The 15,937-nt window shown below is 39.9% G+C and overlaps 1 protein-coding gene across 1 annotated transcript in view; it reads right to left on the reverse strand.

Annotated features, from left to right (window-relative positions):
• Window positions 1-15,937, reverse strand: part of HTRA3 (HtrA serine peptidase 3) — a 29,497-nt gene that overhangs the window by 1,636 nt on the left and 11,924 nt on the right. Inside the window, exons 2-8 of the mRNA XM_074587478.1 lie at window positions 15,420-15,519; window positions 13,487-13,709; window positions 12,602-12,796; window positions 10,115-10,147; window positions 9,336-9,450; window positions 2,209-2,257; window positions 333-428 (exon numbers count right to left, since the gene is read on the reverse strand). Of these exons, the coding sequence (XP_074443579.1) occupies window positions 333-428; window positions 2,209-2,257; window positions 9,336-9,450; window positions 10,115-10,147; window positions 12,602-12,796; window positions 13,487-13,709; window positions 15,420-15,519 (811 nt within the window). The remainder of the gene's footprint in view (window positions 1-332; window positions 429-2,208; window positions 2,258-9,335; window positions 9,451-10,114; window positions 10,148-12,601; window positions 12,797-13,486; window positions 13,710-15,419; window positions 15,520-15,937) is intronic.

The raw sequence follows: 15,937 nt of genomic DNA on the forward strand, positions 1-15,937 counted from the left end.
ACTCAATCCAAGTTTCTATTTATTAATATTCAACATACTTTTCAGAAAAAAATTTGGTTCATTGTATTTGGGGTGTTCTTTAAATTTGCATAGTTAGTGTCTCATAACGTCATTTAAAAAGTTCTGATATTGAAATATTTCACTTTTGTAGAGGTGAGTAGAACCTTGGCACAAATTTTTAACTTTTTTTAAATGTAAAAGCACAATTTTTAATTGTTTAAATACAAATCAAGACTGGTAGGAGGAAGTACTTGAATATAAATAGAAATATTACCGACTAGTATCTATTTGGAGATTTATTTACAGTGAAGAACACGATGTGCTCTACATACCTATGAGAAGGTGAGTTCGGAACAACTTCATGTACATAAATTCCACTTCTGACATCAGGAAAATCTGCATTATTGTGTTTCAATTCTTCCACCAAGCTAAAAGAACAAAAAAATTATGTAGCATTTGATTCCACTACAAATGCAGTAGCATTCAAAAGTCATTATTTATTTATTCTTAAATTTTTATGACCAAAAAATAAATGACAAAATAAATGACATCTTGTGATGAGAATGGAGGGAATTTGAATTTAGATTAAAACAAGTAACACAGATTTTAACACAGTCAAAAACTACTTATCTGTGCAAAGCATGCTATATTTAATGGTCTGGTACAGCTGCAAGAACCTGACTTTTGCTATTTGTAGCAGAGAGGGGACTGCAGAAGGGCACAGGGACAGCAGCACTCTCTGTCCTAGGTGCTCTACGGGGACAAAAGTCATTCCAGCCTGAACGAATTAATGCTGGTGATGGCGCAGAAATTTGCTAACTGTTTTCCTTCTTTCATTTTGCAAGTCATTCTTAGTTCGTCTTTACCTAGAATAGCATAGCTTTTGATAACTTCAATCATCAGATAGATCAGAACTGTGAAGGTTTTCCAAGGAAACTCCAGCTTCCTCGAGTTTTCTTGAGGAATTGTTTGTGCATCCCTTTCTAAAAGAAGACAGGAAGCAGCTGCAAAATGAGACTCTAAAAACATCCCCTCATTTCTGAGGAGGTGACATTATTTCAGGTCTGTGTACAGTGTGGCAGTGTGGGGTTAGAGCGTGGGTTAAAACCCACCTCTACAAAGAAAGTTTTAAACTAATGATGGATTACTCTGCTGTCCACCATGAAAACCTGGGGTCCCTCAGATGGAAAGCAAGCCAAAATGGCTGCACACAGCTTCACTTCATTTGATTTTGTACTGAGGAAGCTAACAATTAAATGAGTAAAGCGAACACACCAAGGGAAGTAGTCTTTTCCTGAAAACAGGCCTGGAGACATCTTACACTGCTTCACTGGATGCCACATCTCACATCGTGTTCACTTCATAATTACGCAGAGAAACATTCTGAGTTTCTCTCCATTGGTGGTGGCCCAGTGATGTTAATGCCATTACGCTGATTCGTTCCAGCTGAGGATCTGACCCTTTGGGGAGGATTGCAAGAGCGTAACTCAATAAACAAAGATGGCTTTGCTACAACCCCAGCTGGAAATTCTCTTGTTTAATTTTGTAGTCTACTGTCACATTGGAAACGTGCCTACCGCTGGGAAAGAACACCAGTGTAAGAGCCCTCATTTGTTATCCCAGAATATATCTGGATGACAGCAAGACACAAAGCAACGTGAGAGAGAAAAGCCAGTAAAGAATTAGAGGAGGGTGCCCATATTCTGGCTTTGTTAATGTGGAGGCGTGAAGCTTTAATTCTTAACTTTAGCAACTACTTTCTTTCCAGTTAATGGGTAGGCACCAAATCTCACATCATATGGTCTCCACTGGCACTAACAAAACTACTGCCAAGCCCTCAGGCAGCTAATCTGGCAGTCATGGTCACCTGAAAGCAGCAGCTTGTTTAAACGTCACCTAAAACCTGGTAATTCCAGACATCCTTATCAAGAACGAAAATCCATGTTCAGGCACTTCTTAATTTCCCCTCAGCTACCAACAGGGCATCCACCGTTATCAGTATTTAGAGAATGACTGACAGTGATTTTCCAGGTCTCAGAACATATATTTCACCAATATCACTAAAATGTTTCCAGACTTCATAGAAGCTAATGCACGCTTCTGGATTATCTGTAGATTTGTAATGAAAGATGAATGATGAAGTTTTGAACCGCTATTGTCCACATCTTGTACGCATGATCATATAGATTATCTTTCTAAGATACTTACGCAGGTGTTATTGTCAGCATTCTGATGCCAATGAAACGTTTCTTCCCATCTGAAAATAACACAGAGGATATTTAAGAAATTTAGGCAAACACTGACAAAAATAACTACTTTGATGAACCCAAATACCTGCCAATGAAAACAGGATGCATCAGCTTTTAACAAAACTAAACAGAAATCATACACATCTACGCTGAGGTCATTTTTTATTTTGGTTAGCCTTGGTGTACAGAATGACAATCCCTCACCTTGCAAGAGACGGTAAGAGAGAAGTTCATTTACACTCTGTGAGGGTTTTCCTTCAGGAAATGCAGGAAATTTTCTGTGATCTAGTATCCCATGACATCAGTAAATGGAAAATTTCATAACGAACTACCATTTCAGCTGAAACCGGTCAAGACTATTTAATCATATGGTGTTCTCACTAAAATGTAGAAATGGGATTTAAATAAATCAAAATGTCCACCTTTCAGAAAAAGGATAATCAAAAAACTCACATCGACCCTAATGCAAATGGGTTGTTATTTCTACCCCAAAGAATGAAAGGGGAGTTCTAAAAAAAAACCCATAAGCCTCAGCCAAAACGATCAGAGGGCTGGAGCACCTGTGCCATGAGGACAGGCTGAGAAAGTTGGGCTTGTTCAGCCTGGAGAAGAGAAGGCTCCGGGGAGACCTTACAGCAGCCTTCCAGTATCTAAAAGGGGGCTTATAAGAAAAAATGGGAACAAACTTTTCAGTAGGGCCTGTTGCGATAGAACAAGGGGTAATGGTTTTAAACTGAAAGAGGGCAGATTTAGACTGTTCATTGCAGGGGGAACTGGACTACATGATCTTTAAAGGTCCCTTTCAAGCCAAACTATTCTGAATCTATGATTAGCCAGGACTCTACAGAATTTTAAATGGTGAAAATTCACTCCTTTAGGAACAGCACCACATTTCTGTACTTGGCTTTTAGTAGTCATGATATTACACAGCTGTCTTATGAAAAAAATGCAGTTTGATGACTTCCTGAAGTAACTGCTTCAATAGTTAGTTATATCCGGTATGAAACAATATTTCCCCTTACTTGTTCCAGCATAACTACTTCACAATTTCTTTGAGCTTCTCCATGTTCTCATGTGAGGAAACAGCTTGAAAAGGAGATGTACACAGTGTCCTCTAACTCCTATTCCTCACAAGAAAAATAGTCCCAAGTAAAGGAATCAGTCCTGAATCATATGCATGTCCAATATTCCCATTAGTGTCAGTGAAAATGTTGAGTACTAAGCATTGGATTTACTACGCTCTGAACAATCTTACATCTGTAACTGTCATCCCTGCTTTTCCCTGAAATGTTCTGTCTCTCCTCTATTTTGAAGCAAAACTAATGAGATCAAAATCAGTAAGAGTGTCATGAAGAAGTTCAATTACTCAAAATTGACATCTCAAAAGCTTCGGGCATGGCCACGAACTAGTGCACTTACAGTGGTTCTCTAGTCTATATGGCATAAATGCAAGTTTTCACTTTTTGAAAATATCCAAACATGATAATTCTGCCACCTGAAAACAATCCGCTGTCCTTGCAATCTAGAAAATTAAATGATGAAGTTGTCTTCATGAGACACATAGATGACAGACTCTCTGGTGACAGTTTACTGTTTGCTTTAAACAGTTTGCTGCTGGTCATCACCTGTGTGATGCAGAAATACGCAGAAGCACAAAGCATACTCTGAGGGCTGAGTTAAGAACATTTACATGAAAGATAAATGAAAATGAAAGAAGGAACAAAAGAAACTGACCTGGAAGAAACAAAACAGTAAGGTGGACATTGGGCAAGAATGAAAAAAAAACACAACAGAAATACCACTGACCTAAAAGGGAATTATTTCCACAGTGGCTAATGATACATGTAAAAATAAGGCTTTGGGGAAAAAAATAAATCTGGTAACTACAAACCTATTCACAGCTAAACATCTCATTCTACCTTCCTCTTCAGGCAGGCTGGGATATTATTTCACTCCTGTTGATGCGCTAGAATTCAAAATAGCCTTCAGCCCTTTCTTCACAATAAGTTTGCCACACTGCAAATAGTGGTTCACACTATAACAGTAGCAGGCTATTGTATAAAGTAAAACTAATAGCTAAGAGCTATGGATTATTTTAGCAGCACAGTCCAGATTCCTCCCCTTCCCATCCTACAGCCATGTTTTATGTCAGAATACAGGTAAAAAAACTTCAGGCCTTTAATTGTGCAAAATTCCATTCCATTCAATTTAACTCAAGTCAAACACCAAACAAAAAAAGTTTTCATTAACAATGATTAGAGGGAATATAATTGTCCAGTTTATTAGAAGCATCAGCAGAGACTGAACAGACACAGACCACCAGCTGTAGCATTTTATCATACCCAAAGGACAGGCGTTTTGACGTCAGGGTTAAGTCACATTGGCAGAACAGTATGTGGCACCTGGAACTACCACTGTCATTTTACATCTGCTCTGTGAATAAAACGTCTCAAAACCTGTCATTCTGGCAGTTTGTGGAATCATGAGGCAGAAGAAAAAAAAATAATTAAGAGAAGCGGAATATAATGAGATTGTAAATCTAAGAAGCACATCACCAAGGTGAAGTCCCGGCAGCAGTTAAAAGAATGTTAATATGTTAGAACAATAAGGTTGAATAAATGTGAAAGCACTGCAGCTTAAAAGCTGGAGCAGAGCACAGCAGAGACATTCAAATCGCATTTTGTTTTTTTGAACACCAGGCCAGATCAAACACTGGTTCCAGTGGTACAAAGTCAAGCAAACCTGCCTCAACCACTAGTTTAAACTTAAATCTGTTTTGAGTTAATAGAAAGCCACAAGCAGGTGACCCCAAGTATCTAGAAGCAGTTCATTATTTACAGAGATTTCTGTTCCACAGTAAGGAAAGAAAATGCACTAGGTAATATAGAATGTTTAGACGATAATAATAATCGGTGCAAATACTTCATTCAAATGCCATCCTCTCATTTTTTCCTCTCTCTCCACTCGTGTACTTCAGTAGATCATCTATTTGCAGTTACATACAATGGATCGGACTTCAAAAATATATGCCTTCTATGTAAAACTGGTAGTTATCAACTGAGATTTAAAAGACTACAGTCAAACTTATTAAACAATATTCTGAGTATCTCCTATATGCCAGAGAGTAAATCTTGAAAGAGTGGTTTCCTAAGGGAATTTTATCATCTTCAGGCAATATGATACTTAGAGCAAAATGGTAATACCCTTAAACTTATTTCTATGACCTAATTGTACCATAAGGGTGGATCCCACTGAAACTACTGACACGTAATTGGAGCAAAAGAAAAACATGATAAAAACATCCCAAAAATTCTGCTTACATAAATTACTTATGTCAAGAAATAACGCCTATACAACAAAAGTGAAAACTATTACTGAAGGCCTAAAAAATGCAGACTATGTCTCAAATATGGTGAAAATATCTCTTAGAAATTCTCTTTCTTTGTGCATCAAGAGCTTTAAATGCCTGTTCTACCTCCAGCAAAAGTACAAGAGGTACTTAAGGCAAGCAAAAGCAAAAAGAATTTTTAAAATTAAAAAAAAAATTAAAATTGCCTGTGCCTAGGATATGCCAAGCAGTCACAGTCACACTGATGCTAAGAGTAAGTGTGAATCCTTTTCCTTTGATTAGGGGATAATGTGAACGATGAAAAGAGCCACACAGTACATTCCAATCACAAGATAAACTTGAATCTTTCGTTATTTTTTTTTCTTCAGTTTCTGTAGGGAAAGTTATCTCTAGGCCCTCTAGCTGCTCTCAAGTGGGTTCATCATTCTCTGAAGGCAAAGGTGTCTGAAGGAGCAAGGTGGCTGATTTCAGTGGTGGCATCTCCAGCCGTCACTGACTTTCCAGCCTCAGTTACCAGGAATGCCTTGACACGTGGTGGGCTTTCAGCACAAGACTTGCGTTCATGTCTCTAGAGCCATGCATAGGGTGAGCCATCGCTCCTCTCTGTTTTGAGATAAGCAGTTTGGTTCTGAAGGGTAACATCACCAGTGATACAGACCCTAGTAACCTAGATGGATAAATAGTCTGTTTTTTCTAACTTGGCCGAAACAAGACTATGTCAGCTACTTTGAAATGTACTTTTCAGCACATAATTCATAATTAACTTTTTTCATCACCCCCACCTGCCCCGCCCCCCCCCCCAATCAATCAACAATTGAAAACAATCTCATCTGGGGAATTCCGCCAAACACAGATGAGAGGACTTATCAGAATCGTGGTGGTCTCAAATATATGAGCAGATGCCTGGAGAGGTAGCCTGGGAAGAATACAGAGAAATTGTCTGAGCAGCCAGGAATCAGGTTAGGAAAGCTAAAGCCCAGACAGAATTAAATCTGGCTAGGGACATCAACAAGAAAAGCTTCTATAGGTGTGCTGGTGATAAAAGGAAGACACGGGAAAACATAAGCATTCTCTGCAAGGAAATGGGAGACCTGGCCACCTGAGATATGGAGAAGGCTGAGGTACTCAATGACATTTTTGCCTCAGTCTTCACTGGAAAGTGCTCTAGCCACACTGCCCAAGTCGCAGAAGGCAAAGGCAGGAACCAGGAGAAGGAGGAACTGCCCGCTGTAGGAGAAGACCAAGTTCAAGACCATCTAAGGAACCTGAAGGTGCACAAGGACCTGATAAGATTCATCTGCAGGTCCTGAGGAACCTGGCAGATGAGTTGCCAAGCCATTGTCCATTATATTTGAGAAGTCATGGAAGTCTGGTGAAGTTCCCGCTGACTGGAAAAGGGGAAACATAACCCCCATTTTTAAAAAGGGAAAAAAAGGAAGACCCAGGGAACTACAGGCCAGTCAGTCCCACCTCTATGCCTGGCAAGATCATGGAGCAGATCCTCCTGGAAACTACACTAAGACACATGGAAAATAAGGAGGGGATTGGTGACAGCCAACCTGACTTCGCTAAGGGCAAATCATGCCTGACAAATTTGGTGGCCTTTTACAATGGCATTACATTGTTGATTCATAAGGGAAGAGCAACCGGACTCATGAAAAGCATTTGACACTATCCCGCATGACACCCTGGTCTCTAAATTGGAGAGACACGGATTCAACAGATGGACCACTCGGTGGATAAGGAATTGACTGGATGGACACACTCAAAGAGTTGTGGTCAACGGCTCGATGTCCAAGTAGCGATCAGTGACGAATGGCATTCCTCAGGGGTCAGTACCGCAACCAGTGCTGTTTAACATCTTTGTTGGTGACATGGACAGTGGGATTGAGTGCACCCTCAACACTCAAGTTTGCTGATGATGCCAAGCTGTGTGGTGCAATCAACACGCTGAAGGGAGGGACGCCATCCAGAGGAACCCTGACAGGCTTGAGAAGCGGGCCTGTGTAAGCCTCATGAAGTTCAACAAGGCCAAGGGCAAGGTCCTGCACATGGGTTGGGACAATCCCAAACAGAAATACAGGCTGGGTGGAGAATGGATTGACAGCAGCCCTGAGGAGGAAGATTTGGGGGTATTGGTGGAGGAGAAGCTCAACATGAGCCAGCAATGCACACTTGCAGCCCAGAAAGCCAATTGCATCCTGGGCTGCATCAAAAGAAGCATGGCCAGCAGGTCGAGGGAGATGATTCTACCCCTCTGCTCCACTCTGGTGAGACCCCGCCTGGAGTACTGCATACAGCTCTGGGGCCCTCAACATAAGAAGGACATGGACCTGCTGCAGCAATTCCAGAGTAAGGCCATGAAGATCATCAGAGAGTTGGAGCACCTCTCCTATGAAGACAGGCTGAAAGAGTTGGGCTTGTTCAGCCTGGAGAAGAGAAGACTCCGGGGAGACTTTACAGCAGCCTTCCAGTACCTAAAGGGGGTCTAGAGGAAAGATGGGGAGGGACTCTTGGTCAGAGCGTAGTGGTAGGGTGAGGGGTAATGGTTTTAAACCAAATGGTTTAAAAGAAGGTAGATTTAGATTAAATGTTAGGAAGAAATTCTTTACTGTGAGGGTGGTGAGACACTGGAATGGGTTGTGCAGAGAAGCTGTGGATGCCCCATCCCTGGAGGTGCTCAAGGCCAGGTTGGATGGGGCTTTGAGCAACCTGGTCTACTGAGTGGTGTCCCTGCCCGTGGCAGGGGGCTTGGTACTAAATGATCTTTAAGGTCCCTTCCAACTCTAACCATTCTATGATTCTATGAATAATTCTAAGGGAATGCTGAGAGGACAACAGTGTAGGGAAACAACCCTGGCATCAGCAACTGGATGAACTCCAGAGAAGAAAAGATTGATATCATAAAGATCCAAGAGAAGCAGCAGCCAACGGTCCTGATACAAGATGAGTAGGGTGTGGACAGATAAATTGGCAAGCAAAAGAGAAAGGAAGGTTTGGCCTGAATGAAGCATTACTAGATCAGCTTTGGCTGTGCAGCACGTAGTATGACACCTCGTACAGTGTGACAGATATGAGGCAGGCACATAAAAAAAGTCCAGAATATTGTAGTTGTCAGTTGCTGGTATATTTAGATTTTTATGGTCTTTGGTGCAGAGTCCTTTCTTTTTTTCTGCCTCTGCCCCACTTCCCCATGTATTTTTTCAGGAATTAGCACACAGCTCTTCTTCCACCGGGGTCTTAAAGTCTATCACATTATCCAATTATATAGGACTGACATAGATGATCATGGCAAAATAAAGACCACCCACTTATAGTGCACACACTCCACTCCATCTGTGGACAAGTGTTTTAAAACATTCTTACCTTATTCTCCACAGTACACCTTAATCATATTTTTGCTTGGACAATATGTGAAATAGAAGGATAAAACTCCTTGAACAAGTCCCCATCATTTCTCAAGATCATTTAAGACTGTAATGACTTATCCGTGTCCTCACTATCCTCAAAGGCCCTTCTTCCCGGATTTATACAGATACTGTCTACTCTTCAGGGGTTTGAGTAATAAAACGTCTCTCCCGCTTCTGTGCAGTTGTTTTCTATTTCCAGGTCTATGGTATTCTATGCTGTAACATAATGCTGCTCCTTTAATAGGATCCCAGACTCGTGCCTTTTGGCACTTCACCAACAGATCAGGATACTAAATGGAAGATGTCACTGTTTTTTGCAGACCTTACCTTTACTTTGTTTGTCATGTGACTCTGTGAGAAACTGAGTGATGCGGTCTGAAGGAATAGCAAACGAAATTCCAGCTGTGACCTTCAAGGTGTTAATCCCAATGACTTCACCATCCTGTTGAGAGACAGCACACAATCAATTTGCTCCTCAGTGACAGCATTCAGGTCACTGCCTAGCATTTCATATTAAATGCTGGTGTAAGAAATTTTAGTGTTGTAATCACTCAAGAAATAAACATTACTTGTAAGGGAGGATCTGGGCTCTGATTCACAATCTCTTTCGCATTTAACTGATGGCCAGAGAGATTACAGTACAGTTTGTTCATCCAAGGTCCATCTCACCACTCGGCAAGAGATTCCCTCTGCTGAGCAGGCAGTGGAGTCACTACCACCACTACAGCCACAATTCACTGACCTGCAAAATCAGTGTTGGTTTAAAGAAATCTATGTTAAAATTAGTTACGCGGATTAACCAGGTCCTATCTTTGCCGTGCATCCCAAGTTTTCATAGTGTGAACAAGCATAACCGCTCCTACCAGATCTCGTTTTCCTCACTGCTGTGTAAAGTTTCCTCTGTTCTATGGGGAAATGTTTTTCAATGGTGTATGAATTGAGACCTAATTTGCATAGTTTGCATTAGCTCCATGTATCTGCCTACCACTAGCTTGAATGACTGGAAGGTGGTATGACCTATGAATCTTTAAAAAAAAAATAAAATTCTCCCACTTATTTCAAACTAGCTCTTGAAACAAAACAAAAACCAAGTCACCTGGACTTACCAGATTAACTAGAGGTCCTCCAGAGTTGCCGTACTGTAAAAATGATATAAGGGAACAATAAATCGGTGCTTCACTGTAGGAAATGCATTTTTCATTTTAAACAGTACTTTGTTTGTAAGTAAATGAAAGAGAGCAGGTCATTTCTTAGGCAGCACTGAAAGACACAGTATTGATCGCAGAAGATTACAGGTAGATCTTACCCTACCTGTTCACACCTCTGACGATTAGATTTTTTTTCTTTTCAGAAACAAGCCTTAAGTTAGGAGCAGCAACTTACCACTCCAAATAGTTAGACCCTAAGTTTAAGAAGAATCATTAAATGGTTAAAACGAGTATTTCAATTCTTCTAAAGACTGTCAGAGCAAGGTAAGGATTGATTTAGTAACCACAAACATACAACCGTCCCTAGGGAGGGCATATAGCAGCTCTGAGCAGTCTGAAATTGTCTAATACCTAATGGCCTTCAAAGGAAACATCCAACAGGACTACAGGAAATGGGAGCTGGAGACATTCCTTGTCCATCTTCATGTTGGCTCAACAAGTTTGTTTTTGAGTGAGGCCAGAGTTTTCAGGTCTACCGAACAGCCAAGAGCAGCAACTTACCACTCAAAATAAACAAAAGCTAAGTGATGCATGACAGCAACATGAGCCATATAAACTGTTTATACTTAGATAGCACTGGGCAAACCTTATAGATTCTCAGAAGAATAAAACAGACATTAAAGTTTTTAAAACAGCTTCAAAGTTTGAGTTTAAACAAAGAGATCAGTTTCTTACATTGTATCAGTCATCAGAGGCTACAAACTTGATTTTTCTGTCTGACTGACACAAAGGAACCAAGATAATGATTCTTCATCCTTCCTCAGCATACCATCTTTCATTCACTTGTCCTCTGCTTAAAGGATGTGATAATGAAAGAATTTCAGCACATACAGTATAGCTCCATTTAGGAACGTATGGCCCTGTTTTCTACTGCCCCATGTTCCTGCTGTCCTAGCATTTCTCAGAAGGCAGCTGCATGCACATTCCTGCAGGAAAGTCTTGGCTGAGCCACAGGAATGCTCTGAACAGACCAGCTCTCAAACTCCTCCCATTCTCAGGAGAAAACCAGTGCATTAGCTAAGCACAAAGCATCCCTATGCCAGGGACTATCTTCATATTTTTTGGTCTCAGATGGCAAAGCAATTCAAATATATTGTCATTTTCCTTACCTCCTCTACTATCACTATTCCTAGCATTATCTGACACACTCTGCTACCCTTGTCTAAACTTGCTCATTGGCTTTTGAGGGCAGTGAATGCCTAAGTATATACTAGGAGGCAGTCTGATCTTGAGGAATGTGTACAGGCGTGAAGTCAAGAATCCCATGTTCCAATTCTGTCTCTGCCACCACTTCAGTGTGTGCTCCCAAAGAAACCATTTTGCATAAGTTTTCCTATTCTCCTTTTACAACTGAAGAAAGTAATTCCAATTAAATGTCTTAAGGAGTTCAGCTCCTGGATCATACAGAAGCTTTTTGAAAAAAAGTTCACTTCTACATCATTTCTTAGCACAAAAAGTAATTACCCTCTTTTTTTCCCCCATACAATTTCTCTTGAAAAATCTGTGATAAGTATTTGTGAAGCACTTTACATGTGTAAAATGCTAAGTGTAATGACTTGTTATGTCAAATGTGATACCAAGGTCCAGCAAATAAATCCTGTAAATATTTTCCTTTCAATGTGTAACAGATTCAAGCCATAAATTTTCTACCTCAGATATGCATTAAGTGCTCTTTTTCGAATCACTACAAGTCATATACACACCCAAGTACCTTACATAAACTCTTTGGATTCCACCAAGCTGCTCTGAAGGGATATTATTTTCATGTATTTCTATACAACATGCAGTGCTAGGACTCTTAACTCCAAACTGTATCTCAAACTTTATGTTATTTTACATCTAGATTCTTACTTGGGAGTATGTGATGTGCAAAGGGAAAACAAGAACAACAACAAAAAAACCAACCCCCTCAAGTTCTTACCTGGGTGTCCTGTCATTAAATTGAAGCAGATACTACCAACTTGACTACTCCATCTGGTTTTAATGCATGGAGATGAAAGAAACCTTGGCTCTATTCTACAGCTTCCTTGGCCAGATTAGTTGAACAAGCAGAGAGAGAAATGGTTGATTTACTGCTGGTCTATACAACCATGTGTTACTGCACAAGATCTACAGAATGAGAAGGTCTGTCATATGTAACATCTTCATAGACAACCTCAGAGAGGGCAGTTTTATTTAACATACCTTTCACAACACTAATGCCTGAACACAACTTACAGACACTGCATAGTCTTTTATAAAAAGAAGAGCCTATCACTGATTTTAAACAAAGCTGCTTTTATTTAGTGGATTCACCTTTCAGAGCACACACTTCCCTGATTAATAGGTGGGGATTTCAAGGTCCCAGGACCGTGAAGCTCAGCTCCTCACATACCTAGTACTTACATTAATAATAGCATCCGTCTGAATGTAATCCATATCTGAGTCCCGCAGGCCAAGTTCTTTGCCATCTCGCTGAGCAGTGCTGACAATACCTGTTGTCACAGTGTTCTGTAAGGCAAACGGACTTCCAATCGCCACCACAAATTCTCCTGGCCTCAGATCAGCAGAGTGTCCCAGTAACAATACTGGTAGTTTTTTCTTACATAAACAGAGAAAGAAAGAAAGAAAGAATGAACCATTAGTTTATACCTGAAAATAACCTGATTGGAATGATCAAAAACTAGGAAGAAGTTAGGAACATACTTTCCATTACATCAATGAAAGAGACACTCGCTATCGTACACCCAAAACTTAAGCCAGGTAAAATTAGTATACTGCAGGGTGTTACTGCTTTAATATGTCTTCAGAAACAAACTGCTAGCAACAGTACCGTTCAATTTCATCCAGAAAGAAAAAGGTCAGCAAGATTCATAAACAATTTCCTAGTTTTCCAGCAGATTATTACCTCCCTCTCCTAGAAATAGCATACAAACCACGTATTGACCAGCCTGCCACTCTCCCTGCACTATGTACCATCTTGCAATCCATGTATTGGCACAAAGCCTGAAGGATTAGCCAAAATAGACCGGGTCTTCAGGTAAAGATAATTGACTGAGCTGCTTTTTTTTTTTCTTCTTCTTTTTCAGCAGTTCCTAGCACAGTAGACAAAGTAATTTAATTCTAAGACATGAAAAATTTTCAGATCTACAGAAACAGTTTGTTCGGTACATTGTTTTCCCCAGATGTATTTCCAAGGAAGGCCTAAACATATATTCCAGCCAATCACTCTGTGACTAAATTAAACTGAAACAGGGTTCCCAAATTAATTCACCTGTTTATGCCACTCACCTTAGGGTGAATCTTTATTGTTGCAATGTCAGATTTCTTGTCAATGTCTCTGATGGTTGCTTCGTAAGTATCTCCATTCTGTAGCTGCACTTTCAACTGTTGCCTCCCTGATATAGCATTGGTGCTTGACACCACATGGGCATTGGTCACAATTAAACCAGAATCAGACATAATAAAGCCAGAGCCACTGGAAAGTGGGACATTTCGACCAAAGAGAGGATGCCTGTACAAAAAAAGCAAGTAATCGTAACTTATAAGGGAAGCACAACTTAGAGAAGATTACGTTAGAAATCATTTACCACCTTTCACCCTGAGAAATAGCAAAGAATTTGATGACCAATGTTACAACGCTTACAAAAATTAAATTAAAAAAAAATGACAAAGAAAGGATCCTTTTTTGAAAATGGTGACTGCTTTTAGTCAGACAGGGAGACAGGAACCAAGGTTTTCAGACAACTCGCAGCATCCTTTTCCTTTGGCTTCCAATTCTATCTTTATAGCCTTCCTTGCAAAGAGGCTAAGTGACAACAAGGGAAGGAGAAGTCCCACCAGTTGCTGCTTCTACACAGGAAGAAAAGTGACAGGAAATAGCAGGGCTGACAAATGGACTAATCCTCTAACAGGGAAAACGGAAGAAGGAGGAACCTTGCAGCTGAACAGAGCAGTAAAGGAAGAGGTGGCATCTCAGGGAATCATGAAGCCCAAGTGTAGCCTGGCAGGAAAAAGCATGCCTGGAAACTGAAAGGACTGGTAATGTGAAAGAAAAGAAATTAAAATCACTAACAATGAGTAAAACCTGGTGGGAAACAACATTTGCTGCAATATAGACAGTTAAAAGACTAGCAACTGTTTAAAATATGACTTCTCTATGAACAACTGCTGTAATGACCTTAGATTTGTTAGGGGAACAGAAAGTGCCCAGGCAGTAGAGGATGAGAAAAGGTCCACAAATTCTTCTTTCTTCCAAGATGTGGCCCTTATTAGGAAATTGTTTGAAAATTCTGGACTATTCAGCCGTAAAGAATTGGAGCCAATCCCAGGCAGAAGGCAGTATCACAATTAGCACCCAGCAGGCTGCAGGGCAAACATTTACTTATAGGGAAAGAACAGTCTATCTTAATTACATATGCAAAGATCTTAAACATCTTCAACTGTAATAACCTCTCAAAAGACCAACGAAAATGTGCATAAAGCTATGTGTCAGAAAACCTGATCATCTCAATTTTGCATATTAAAAAATCCTATTCTTCAATAAATTCTTAAGCCTATGCAAAATTAGAGTCCTCCAAGCAGAAAAGTATTCAGGTAATAGAGTACATATAGTATTTTCAGTAATTTGTTTTGACAGCAGGTTGGTTTGAGCACTCAATGTTAAACTTGCCGCCTCAACTTCAGCTTCAGTACACTGAACATTGGTATGTTTTGGTCAGCAAATTTAGTACATTTTTTTCATATCAGAAATCATTTCTGTGTTTAGATAGGTTACATCTGGTCAACATGCTACCTCTGAATGTTCTCCTTGCCAAAATAAAGTCACCTCTCATTGAAAGTGGAATAAGCAACAAGGAGCTATGTTTTTCCAGCTTACCTTCTGGATTTGCTTTTTTTTTTTTAAACTGAGATAATAAACATAATCCAGCAAGCAACACATTTTAGTGAAAGCTGAAGAGACCTCCAAAGATGAGACAGCCTTATTTTATGGCAGACAATATGTATTGTAAAGTACCTTAAAGACTGTATGCCCAATAAAATAGATCTATTAAACAGGAACAAAACACACAAATGGGTGGTTCTCTGGATAAATGAACCTGCTGTAATGTTTCAGAGTATTTTGTGAACTTCAAGAATTCAAAATGAAAATTACTACACTGGACAAATCTTTATAGACCATTGTTAAACAATGCAATTAAAACACAAAAATTGAAAATGTTACCTGAGGAACAGTTCAATGTGCACAACTGCAGGTGCAATCTTTTCCACCACATCTGCTATGAAGTTGAATTTGTATCTTGGGCTGCTGGACTGTAGGTGACCTATACTAGCAGAAAGAATTGCATATGTTAATAAGACAACATTTTTTTACCAAGTAGGCAAGACAAATACACTTTGAATTGGTCTGTTTTTCCTACTGGGATAGCTTCCAAACAGGTATTGGAAAAGAAATCAAAGTCATTAAGATTGTTGAAAACTTATAAAGCATTTTGCTTGATCCTGAGAAAATTAAACCTCAGTATCACTTGGCTATAAGTTTTTTGACTTTCTTGGAAGTCTACAAGCCTTGTCTGGAGTATTTTCTCAGGACAACTACTAATTATTATCCAAAACACATAGGGTCACAGGATAAGTCATGTTGGAAGGGACCTCAGGAGGTTTCTACAGGAGATTCAACCATCTGCTCAAAGCTGGGTCAGCTGCAAAGGCAGACCAGGTTGCTCAAAGGCTCTGTCCAGT

This window comes from Larus michahellis, chromosome 5 (genome assembly GCF_964199755.1).
Source record: "Larus michahellis chromosome 5, bLarMic1.1, whole genome shotgun sequence".
NCBI lineage: Eukaryota > Metazoa > Chordata > Aves > Charadriiformes > Laridae > Larus > Larus michahellis.